The sequence below is a fragment of the Manis pentadactyla genome, chromosome 3, assembly GCF_030020395.1.
Source record: "Manis pentadactyla isolate mManPen7 chromosome 3, mManPen7.hap1, whole genome shotgun sequence".
Classification (NCBI taxonomy): Eukaryota; Metazoa; Chordata; class Mammalia; order Pholidota; family Manidae; genus Manis; species Manis pentadactyla.
The window spans coordinates 45,472,932-45,485,531 of record NC_080021.1 but is presented as its reverse complement, the minus strand read 5'-3'; the positions used below and the strand labels follow the sequence as shown (position 1 = coordinate 45,485,531).

Sequence of the window (12,600 nt, the reverse complement as noted above, 5' to 3'; positions counted from 1 at the left end):
AATTAATTGGCAATATATGTGTGTGTTTGTTTTTGGGCTATCTATTCTATTCCACTGATCTATGTGTCTGTTTTTATGCCAATATCATACTGTTTTGATTACTTTAGCTTTGTAATATAGTTTACAGTCTGAGAGTCTGATGCCTCCAGCTTTGTTCTTTCTCAAGATTGCTCTGGCTATTGAGGGTCTTTTGTTGTCCTATGCAAATTTTAGGATTGATTGTTCTGTGAAAAATGCCTTTGGAATTTTGATAGGGATTGTATTGAATCTGTAGATTGCTTTAGGTAGTGTGGACAATATTACTCCAATCCATTGAGCACAGAATATCTTTCCATTTGTGTCTTCTTCAATTCCTTAATTTTGAAGAAGTTTCTAAATTATAGTTTCGAAGGAAATAATAGTTCTTACCTCCTAGCTGTGAGAATTAAATTAGATGATGCACTATGCCTGAAACATAGTAAAATTTAAATGTTATTATTATGTTATTATGTACTATTAAGTTGTAATTTTACATACACATGCACATACACATATGAAGAACAGAGTTCAAAAGCAAAAGCAATCAATTCTGTCTACAGAAATCTAAGTCTTCATAAAGAGCATTCCCTTGATCTGGGTTTTGAAGAATGAGTAGAAATTTGTTTGGAAAAAGAATACATATGATTCCAGGCTGAAAAGATGACATGAGCCATGAAACTTGTGTAGGTAGGAAACTAGAAAATAAAATTCTGAAGGACCTGGAATGTCATGCTGAAGAATTTAGACTTACCCTTGAGGCATGTGGGAATCATCAGAGACTTTTAATTAAAGCCTAAGAGTGGAATGCTTAGATCTATTTTAGAGATTTAATTGTGGTCAAAGGAGAAAAAACAGATTGAAGCAGGAGAGAGGTCAGAGATGGGGAAATCTACGTGGAAGTCATTTTCTCAGAGACAATAGCTGCCTCTGATTAGTATTTGCTGCCCTTGGAAAGGCGTGTAACTTACAGAATGTATGTAGCATATTAATGAATTTTATTTTTTGTGGATTTAAACCAACCAACTCTCATATAGCTTTGCTTTCTTTGTTGTCTTTTGATTGATCCTTAAATGTAGAATTTCAGAATCAGTTATAATTCATTAGAGTTCTAATTAATGTTAAACATTTGGAGTTTTAAGTTTTATGTGACTTGGCTATGAGAATCGAAACCACGTATTTTTCAAACCTTTGACTTTATGGTGTCTAGTACATAGCAAGTACTGATAGTTTGTTATTAAAATAAAATTCAAATTGAACTCTATAAATGAGAATATATAATTTGAATTACACACTATCTATAATTCATATAATGTGACTAATCTTTGCATGATATCCTAGACCAATGATTCTCAAACCTGGGACAGTTATTTCCCCCAAGGAACATTTGGCAATGCCTGGAAACATTTTTGATTGGCACGACTGGAGGAAAGGTTCTGTAGGGAGCTAGTGAGTACAACCCAGGAATACTGCTAAATATCCAACAATACACAGAGCAGTCCCAACAAAGAATTATCTGGCCTAAAATATCAGTAGGGTCAAGATTGAGAAACCTTGCCTTGTTCTATCAGTAATGTTATTGCTATTGCATAGAAGCATTTTTTTAATGCCCCAAGAGATGCTACAGTTCCTAAAACTTAAAAACAAATGAAAATGTATGTAAAAAACTAAATAGTTATAGGCTGGATAGGATAGGCCCATTCCCATAGAAACTTACTTAGCAAAGTGAAATGAGGGAGAAACATCCTCTTGATCTTTTTTTTTTTTCATCCTCTTGATTTATTAACAGTTGTATACCACTGAATGTTCAGGGGAGGATCTCTGGCATGTCAATGGACATTGGACCTGAAAGTGCTAGAAAAACAGCAACCATAATAGTGGCAGGTAGCTACTGAATATTCTGCAAATAATTTGGGATCTTCTCCAGTCTAGATTTCAAATCTCAGAGTTTTCAGGACAAATAGTACATGATACTTTTGGCCTAACATTTGTGACTTTATTATTTTCTGAAGGCTATAAGAGCTGATCCAATGTTAGCATTTCAGAAAAACTGAAAAACCTTATTATTTAATAAGATCCAGAGCTTATTATCTAATAAGGTCAGCAAAATTGTAATGAAAAACACCACAGAATCAATATACGAATTTTAAGCATCTGTGCTTATTCCGTATTTTGTGACAATAGTCAAATTCTATGTAATCTTGCTGACTTTATCTCATATATAAAATGAGCATAAAATACTCTGATACATAGTAATAAAAAGATTAAAGGGACTATTACTACTCAGTAACAAAAAGACAAACTAAAGACCATTTGCAACAACATGGATGAATCTTGAGAGTATTGTGTTAAGTGAAATAAGTCAGACAGCAAAAAACAAATACTGTATGATATCACTTACATGTGAAATTGTAAAAAGCTGATCTCATAGAAGCAGAAGGGTAGAGTGATGGTATTACCTGGGGCTAGAGGGCCAGGGGAATGGGAGATGTTGGTCAAAGGGTACAAACTTTAAATTATGAGATAAATAAGTTCTGGGACCTAATATACAACATGATGATTATAGTTAATGTTATATTATATAGTTGAAAGTTGCTAGAGAGAAATCTTAAATGTTCTCACCAGAAAAAAGAAATGGTAATTATGTGACAGGATGGAGGTATTAAAGTTATGGTAGTAATCATTTTGCAGTATATATGTGTATAAATAAACACTTTGTACACCTTAGACTTACACAGTGTTGTCAGTTACATTTCAAAAAAAGCTGGAGGAAACAATAGGCAAAGGACTTAAAGGGACATTTTACTGAAGATGATATACTAATGGCCAATCACATATGAATATGGGTTTCCTAAGGGCAGGAATCAAGTCTTAGTGAATATTTTTATTTCCCGAAGATAGAAGTTGGTACTAAAACATAGTAGATGCTCAATGTGTATTTTTGATTAACAGAAGTTTTAAATGTCTTTAAAATCATTGTTTTAATTACATTCTTTCAGATCTATCAAATCTATTCAAAGCGATCTGCTGAGGATATTTATAAAATACTGACATCCTACAAGGCTAATTACCTAATTGTTGAGGATGCTATCTGCAATGAGGTGGGAACCATGAGAGGCTGTAGGGTTAAAGATTTATTAGACATTGCAAATGGCCATGTAAGTAACCACCATTTAGAAAGTTAAATCTTTTAGAGAAAAATTACTTTATTTAAACTAACAATATTCAAATTTTATTTTTGAAACTTAACTATGAATATAATTAGAAGTTAGATAACAATGGAGGGAGCTTATTAAAAATAGTTTAAGTACTTTCTTAATGTACAAAAAGAAAGTTGGGCATTTTTGCAAAAAAAATTATCAATACCTGGATTCTATATTTGTTGCCTGTACTTGTGCATGTTCAACATTTATAAACAAAAGATGGCATAATTTGATTTGAATGATTTTAATTCATAATCTGAAGAACAGCTGGTTGCATTGTTATATTCTTATGTTGCAAAGTTTCTGTAATTTCATATATATCTAGAAAAATTCTTATTAAGTTATCACAATCCTATACATTGAGTCCCTGTTATCCAAAATATCAGTGTACTCAGAGCCACTGTAGTTGTTAGGATTTAGCTGTTTCTTAGTTTTTATTGATTTCAGCTGTTTTGCCAAGCTTTCATACTTCTCAGCCTACAATGTATATACTGTATATCTGGCACCTAAGAAGACTGATGGGGGAATTGGTATATCTGGTAGTGTTGACTGGAACAAGAGCCCTTATCTGGGAAAGTTGGGGGTGGAAGACCTTAGAATTAGGTTAATAGGTCATTCTAAGTTGGAGTGCATATTCTATTCACATTGCAGCCAAGATTTTTTCTGTCCCTTCCTAAATAATTAGCTTTTTGTCTTATCATCCCAGACCAGTTTGGAGGTGAGAAATTAAGTTTTTGATTTCCACGTTTCTCTTTCTTCATGATCCCTTAATCTTGTAATATAACTTTTCTGCTGCATGTATTTTGAATTTCTCTGTTTGTACTTGATGTCTGTGATACTTGACTTAATTGGTGACAAGTAGAATTTTAGTAAACATCAGGTATTTAGTGCCCTTGGCTACCTTTTTGCTCCATTTTGAAGATCAGGTTGCTGCTTCTTTCATGGAATGCCAAGCATGGACTTAATCCATCCTTTTAAAGTTGTCTCTCTGACATCTTTCCTAGGCATTTAATAATACTTAGTGTTTTATGATAGAAAATCCTTCAAGCTAGCTAAGCCATCTTAGTGGACATAAGGTGAGAATGTAAAGGTTTGTAGTGGATAAGTCACAAAAACGTAACTTGCTCACTAGATAATTGTGAGTTAATTTTACATAAGGAGAAGAGCTCAAATATACATTAAGAATACATGTCCGTTTCTCAGCCTTGGTAGGCTCCATGATAAGGTTCTTCAAGGAAATGATAATGGACAACAGAGACATAGCCTTCTAAATTTTTGGATTAAATTTTAACATTGGAAACATACTGGTTTCTCAGTCTCAATGGGAAGCTCAGGAATTTAGTGGACATGGTGATTCTCTTATGAAGAGACTTCTGTTAGCTAAATAATGTGAAATGTTTGCTAAACAATGTGAGCTAGTTCATGTTTAGCAATAATATGTTTTTTTATGTAAATATAGTCACTTGTACATTTATTACATTTCTCCTATAAGGTTTTTAATGTTTCGTATCTTTTGATAGGTGGTTTGTGAAGAAGGTGACAAGTTAACTTACTCAAAACATGGGCGATTTTGTCATGAGGTCAAAATTAACTATTCTCCATATGTGAATTACTTCACTAGAGTCTACTGGAACAGGTCCTACTTTGTATATAAAATCAACACTGTGATATCCTTTCAGTCTTGAAAAATAACAGAGCCTTCATTTCAAAGACTTAGACCACTTGAAGTAAAATGCAGTTTTCTTGTACCTATGTGGTGTCTTTTGGAAATCAGAGTATGATATATGCTGCTGCTTTTCCCCTCCTGCGGTCAGCTGGATCCAGAGTTCTTTGGGGAATAGATCAAGCATTATTGTCCTTTGGTAAAATGTCAAATCTACTACTCTAATACTCCAGCCAGCTGTTTTCCTTCTTGTTACCTGGTCTTTAAAGATCTTACATTCTGAACTATTGTAAAATTTTCCTCATAAATCTTCATTCTATAATGTTGATCTTGAATTTGAATATATTCAAGGTCAGAGTGCATCTTTCAAACATAGTATTTAATAAAGACTTAATATGATATAGTTATAGAATAGAAGGAAACAATTATTCTTACCCTCAAGGTAGTTTCTGAAAGTATTTCAGGGTTTATAACAGAACTGAAATATAAAAAAAAAAAAAAATGTTAGCCAAAAATATGTGGCATTTAAAATAAATTGAAGATTATATGAAGGAAAGTGATTTTTAAGGATATACATAAAGATATATCCAGATTTTCCATATACTGCCCATACCATCTGCTGCTTATATAAATGAGCACTTAGTAATACATAGTGCATGATATTGCATTTTATTATTTTATAACTATTAAGTGGTTAGCTTTTTTCACTTATGCCCATAAATTTGATACCAATTTAATCATGATAAAACACTAACTCTTGTACCTATATATTTTTTAAAACAGACATTTAAAAGGATGCTGGTCAGGTTTTTAAAAACTATAGATATGGGGTATATGATCTAGTTACATGTTTTCTACTGAACTATTAAGTAAAAAATTAAATATCAGAATAAGAATATGTACACTAAAATGAGCAACAATTTCTGGAGTTACATGCAGATGCTGTTAAGTATACCTCTGCAGACAGATATATTCATTGTAAAACACAAGTGCTATTATTCATGAAACTGTGATACAGTCTTCAACATTAAGAACAAAATGACAGTTACAATAAGACAGCACAGTTTCACAGTCTAAATGCTTTCTTCCTGTAAGTTAAATATTTTCATATTTTTAATCATATTATGAAAGAAATTTTTAAATGATTAATTTGGTCTTATAAAGAGATTCATGATAGGTGTATCATTTTAATAAGATGGGCTGCATGTTTACTTTTACCTTATATATGTGTTCAGTGAATAGGTTTCCAAATTTTCACTTGTTAAAGTGCTATAAAAATTGCAATTTCAGTACTCCAAATTACGACATTAGTAGAGAGCATCTTTCCATTATCTTACTTTCTGGTTCATAAATGTGTGTGTGTGTATATATATATATATATATATATATACACACACACACACACACACACATACACACACCATATATATTTTTTCTTTTGTTTTAAAGTACAAAAGCACGTGCATTCTTAGATTTCCTCTAGGATGCTTTGCTCTTTTGGAGCTTATAACTGTTTGATGGCCATGTCATTTATCTGGTGCATTAGTTTTATTGGTTCTCATATCACGCTTTTATAATTTTTAACAATTAAGATAACTGCAGGCAGAATATTTCAAGTTCTCTATACATCTTAATAGTGAGTCACTAGTATTTAGCTTCAAGCCTTATGAAAATACTGTCAGTTACCTAAATGTGCAGTGAATAGTCACATGGTAGTATTTGTGATTAGAGCATATAAAACAATGTAATTTAAAAGTTGGCTTGCATATTTTGAAAGGGAAATAGAACAATCTACTTTCTATGTAGCATGAAATATTTAATAGAATTTTTATTGATTTATATTTTCAAAGATGCTGAATTAGTTTTAATTGTGGCTTCAATTTTTGACATATTAGTAAGTTACTTTTGTTCTGTCAACTTCTTAAAATAGATTTGGAGAAGCTTTTAATTGTTTAAAATAATGAATTTTTCATGCAGCATCATTTGAAAAAGAAAATATAAGCTTTACTATAAAAGTAATAATATTAGATATGAGAGAGAAATTTATTTGCCTCTATTCTAACTGTAGTTAAAATAATAGTACTACAAAACTTTTGAGTAAGGAGCATTTCATTAATTTTCTTATTTATAGACTAATATGATTAAAAATTCTGCAATTAATTCTTTTGGGTAACTTACAATTAGTTGTTAGGTTTGACAATAAAGATCTATTGTGAAAGGAACAAAGTACGTGGTTTTGGGGTGGAAAGAATTTCTTGAGGAAATACAAAATATACTTTGCCCTTGATGTTGCAAAACCATTGAAGTTAAGTGCCTTAACTTCTTTGTTTACTTTTCATTTCCCAAAAAATATTAGTCGTTTCTTTTCCGCAAGAAAATTTTGGTAACTTTTTCCTCATGAAGCACAGAGAAAGTGTCCTCATTATGCTATTTTCACTATAAACTTTAATTCATTAGTAAGCAAGTCTTTATTAAGGGTAGCAGGGGGATTTCTCATCTGCTAAATAAATTAATTTAGCATCCCAAATGCCAAACAATTCCACAAATAAAACTTACTTGATAAAGTATATGATATTACTTCTGTGCTGATTTATTTATTTTTTTTAATTTTGATGTCTGTATGTTGGTGCTTTTTGTTAGACTGATAGGGTTTTATAACCTAGGGAGTATGCATTGTACTTGAGAACTTTTTTCTTCATTACTTTCTGCGTATATAGACAGCATGTTTTTCAGGACATTAATCCAAATTGCCACGAGCTTCAATGTTATGGCACTCTTCCATACAGTCCAGATTAACTCAAGGAAAAGCAGAAGTGGAGGTCTAAGTGTTTTACAAGTTGGGGGCTGAAAAATATACTTTAAAAAAATCAGTTACTAATTTCTTGAAGGGCACAATGAATAGCCATCTTATTAATTGTTTTGTTTTTGAGAAATCGATTTTGGGGGCCATTTTTATTTTTGAACTGTTAAAACACTTTGATGCCTTGTGGATAAAAGTAGTGCCTCTTTGTAGAATTAGTGGAGTTTCTAAAAGTTCTACGTGTCGACTTTTTGGGTAAATCTATTTTAAGTGCATGAATATTTAAAGGACACATGTTATGAATTCTGCATATTTAAGAATTTTTTGTAAAGCAAATAATTAGTTACTGATTTACATCTCAATATATATTCTCTCTTCATTTGTTTAGTTTTTAAAATACATAGTCTCTATTGTTGTTTTTTGCTAATACTTTTAGATCCCATTAATTAAAGTTACAGTTCTGATAGTTGCAAATAAAATCAAACAATTTCTAATTGAAATAATAGCTTATTATGAAGTTTTTGAATGTGTAGAATTAACATTTTAAATAAAATTAGATGTGAAAATTGTAAAGGAATATATTTGACTCAATTATTTCCATCCATTATGTTTTGTAAAAATTATATTGACTTGTTTTACATAATAAAACAGGGCATTTAAGAACCAGATTTGCTGAACTTGGCATAAAGTCACCTTTGAATCATTTCTGTTTATAGGTTTCTTAGAATTTGCAACATTTTAATCTTGGCATATATAATCTTGGCATATGTAATGTGTAGTTCTGTAAGAGGTACACTGAACATCTGACCACTATATTTAGTGAATAATAGTATCAGATAGAAACATGCATTTCAGACTTATAGTTTGAAATATCTTGTAAGTAACCATTTCATATTTTAAGTTTAGTAGCTTTTTGTACTGCTGTTTAACAAAGGTGAATACAACTGCTTTTATGTAGGTTGACTTCTGAATCATATCTACAACAGTGTATATTCAGATTGTGTTACTCCTACAACTAAAGTGACATCTGAACAAAAAAATAAAAGTTGATTTTAATAAATATAAATCTTTTAAAAGTTGGGTAATAAACTAGTGTACGTCAGATTTTGTAACATTAAATATACTTATATCAAGAACAAAATTCTCTCATGCTTAAAAACACTTTTGTTTCTATAATAAAACTCTAGAATTTGTCTTTTATTTCCGTGAAAGTCTTCTGTTGTTACAGCTTTATTGAGATATAATTTACATAACATACTATTCACCCATTTAAAGTGTACAATTCAACAATTTTTAGTATATTCATAGAACTGTGCAATTTGCACCGCAATCAATTTTAGAACACTTTTATCACCACAAAAAGAAACCCCATCCCTTTTGGCTGTCACCTCCATCCACTCCATCCTCAGGCAACTCCTACTAACACACTTTCCGTCTCTTTATTTGCCTGTTCTGAACATTTCACTTAAGTGGAATCATTTAATATGTGGTCTTTTATGACTGGCTTCTTTCATTTAATGTAACATTTTCAAAGTTTATTCTGTTGTGTGTATCCTTTTTAATTGCCAAATAATATTCCATTGTATGGATATACCATATTTTATTCATCATTTGATGGACATTTGGGCTTTTCCCACTTTTTGACTAGTATGAATAATGTTGCTATGAGTATTGATGTACAAATCTTCGGGTGGACTTATGTTTCATATTTCTTGTGTATATGTCTAGGAGTAGAATTTCTGGGTTATATGATAACTGAAGAATTGCCAGACTGGGTTTTCAAAGTGGCTGTAGTATTTTATAATCCCTCCAATAATGTGTGAGGTGTCCAATCTCTCCACTTCCTCGTGAACACTTGCTATTACTTTTCCTCTTGATTGTAGCCATGCTGGTGGGTATGAAGTGGTATATCATTGTGGTTTTAATCCACATTTCCATCATAGCTGATGATGTTAAGCATTTTTTCATGTGCTTACTGGCCATTTGTATACCTTCTTTGCAGTAGTGTTCATTCAAATTGCTTGCCTATTTTTAAACTGGGTTCTTTTAATTATGGAATTGTAAAGGTCTATGTATTCTAGATAAAAGTCCCTTATGATGAGATATATAAATTGGAAGTATTTTCTTCCACTCAGTAGGTTCACTTCACAATGTCCTTTGAAGTAGAAATGCCTTTAGTTTTGATTGTATAGTTATTCACATTTGGTGTTAATTACATAGCATTTTTACTATCATGTTTTAAGTAGATATCCTTGTATGTATCCTACTTAGACTTTGTTGAGCTTCTTGGTTATTTAAATTAAGAATTTTTAAAAATTAAATTTGGAACTTCTTGTATTCCCATTACATACATGTTGGCTCAGTTTTCTTCTTTTTTTTTTGTCTCTGCTATTTGAATTGTATAATTTCTGTCAATATGTCTTCAAGTTTGTTAATTCTTCTGTCAGTTTAAATCTGCCATTGAGCCCCTCTCGTGTACTTTTCATTTCAGTTATTGTAATTTTCAACTTAAGAATTTCCCCATTCCCTGGAGCTTGTTGTTATAGTTGGCTTTTTATTTCCCTAGTGTTGGATGGACTATTTTAGTGATGTCTACTTCCTCTACATTGTGGAGCCTCTGATGTTGGTCCTCAGACATTGCTGCCTTGAGCATGCACACAGTCACCACTGGATGACAGACAGTGGTGTTTTAGCATGACTCACTACTGACTTGATCCTATCCAGCTGTTAAGCTCCACTAGTTATCAGCAGATTGCTCTATTGTTTTCAGCAGTCCCATAGGACATAAATTGCTCCATACCCCGATCCAACAAAATTCTAGCTCTTTTAAGGGGTAGTTTTGGGAATCAATGTTTGTGGTTTGTTCTAATGCCAAGAGGGCTCTACTTAGCTCTCCCTGGTTCTCTTGAGTAAACTAGGTGCCCTGTGGTTTGACTTATAAAGCTACCAGCTTCCTTTTAATTGCTTACCACCAAAATCTTGTTTTGAGTGCTCTTAGGCTTGAACTTCCCTACACTGTTTCAAATAAAGTCCATTACTTTGGGGATAGCTTTGGAGCTCTCTGTTTTATATGCTGGCTCTCTACCAAGGAGAAAATCACTAAGCTGAGAGTAGAGTTGGAGATATGTCTCTGAATGACACTCCTACTTTAGGAGTAGGTTTCTGGGTGGGGATGGCAGCCTCTCTGGTCTTCTTTACATGCCTCCCCCAATTTGGAATCTTTGCCCTACTAATAACCTGGGGCAACGGTGATTAGGGGCCCACTATTCTCAGGATGCCATGCCTGAGGTAGAGACTCCACCCCAAAAAGAGTGGGGGCTGGATAAAGGAAGGTAGTTCTTCACCTGGTGGCCTCACTTGATTGGAATTTAGCCTGTGCAACGTGTGGCTGTGGGAGTTGAGAAATTCTGGTGGCCTGAGCCTCCCAGGAAATTCAGGAAAATACTATAGCCCTTGGGTGGGCTCTGAGTGGGAGAGGAAGCCTTGTATTGGCTATACCCAGCTGTAGAGGAGTTTCCATTATGCTGAGCTAAGAGGGGAGATGGAGGGAATGGATAGTTCATTGAAATGCCACATGGGTAGTCTGGCTGTTCTGAGTTTAAATAGATTTTTTTGAATAAGTATTTCTTCATTTGCTATATACATTAGAAATTAATTCTGCAAGAGTTAACCCTAAGGATTGGCTTATTAAATAAAATGAGTATATTTGACCAAGGAACTAGTTAATATACATCTATGTTTATATTTATACAATATAAATATTTTGGACCAAGTAATTAGTACATACACATTTATATGATTCTAAGGACTTTTATATTTTTTTAAGATATCATTGATATACAATCTTATGCCAAAGGTTTCACAGGAGTGACATTGTAGTTATTACATTCACCCATATTATCAAGTCTCCCCCAGCACCTCATTGTAGTTGAACAGCATAATAAGATGCTATAAAGTCACTACTAGTCTTCTCTGTGCTGTACTGCCTTCCCGATGACCCCTCTACATTATGTGTGCTAATCATACTGCCCCTTAATCCCCTTCTCCCTCCCTTTCCACCCCCTTCCCTTTGGTAACCACTAGAAGGACTTATAATTATTTTAAGTCCCCAAAAAAGGGTGAAAGTTAGCAATACATATTTTATAATATATATTAATATTATATATAATTTTTTTAAATTTAGATCTTTTATTAACTCCCTACTTGGTATTAATATGAATGGATGTCAGTCATTTAATTAGCTTTTATGACCTTTTATGCCTGTCTTGTCAATGGGTTTCAGCCCTGGGCAAGTTTGCTATAGATTCAATGTGACCAAAGAAAATTGACAGCAGAATGCTCTTTGGGGTGAAAGGGTTATACCCAACTTTATTTCCAGGGGGCAAGTCAGTCACTAGAATCCCATTCACTCAGAGCGAGTCTGCTGTATGCAGCAAGCCAGTCTCTGCCCCTGGGCCTCTCTGCCTGCACAGCCGTCCCACACAGCCATCCTCTGGGCCTCTGTCCTCAGCGCTGCCGCCACCCCAGCCTCTGCTCTCCTGCAGCCTTGCAGCCCTGCCACCGTGTCGCGTGCAGAGCACTGGCAGAGCTCTTTATATAGAGTCAACAGCCATGTATTACCCACAGGTGTGCAGTGAGCCAGTCAACCAGGGCCAGGTGAGAATCCTGGACACAGGAACTCTCATTTTATCCACAATGCCCTACAGATTAGCTGGGGTGAGGATGACCAGAGGATGTGAATTTCAGTCATCCTTAATTTAGGTTAAATCAAAGAATTTTCATGGTCATACATTGTAAGACCAGCTCCAAAATTAACTGTTGCTTTAGTCACATGAAAAGATGTATGTATGATTAGAGTTAGGGTCTGATCTCTTTTACATGGCTACCTGCTTTCCTGGAGTAGAGAACAAACTGGAAAC

General features: G+C 33.3%; 1 protein-coding gene across 7 annotated transcripts in view; it reads left to right on the top strand.

Moving 5' to 3' along the window:
- Positions 1–10,033, top strand: part of DPY19L4 (dpy-19 like 4) — an 81,765-nt gene extending 71,732 nt beyond the window's left edge. For 6 of the 7 annotated variants that reach the window (XM_057497884.1, XM_057497886.1, XM_057497888.1 and 3 more), the window contains 2 exons: positions 3,015–3,173; positions 4,739–10,033. In XM_057497884.1, the coding sequence (XP_057353867.1) occupies positions 3,015–3,173; positions 4,739–4,903 (324 nt within the window). In that variant the 3' untranslated portion in view covers positions 4,904–10,033. The remainder of the gene's footprint in view (positions 1–3,014; positions 3,174–4,738) is intronic. The other variant, XM_057497885.1, reaches the window with a different exon arrangement.
- Positions 10,034–12,600: the final 2,567 nt, after the last annotated feature.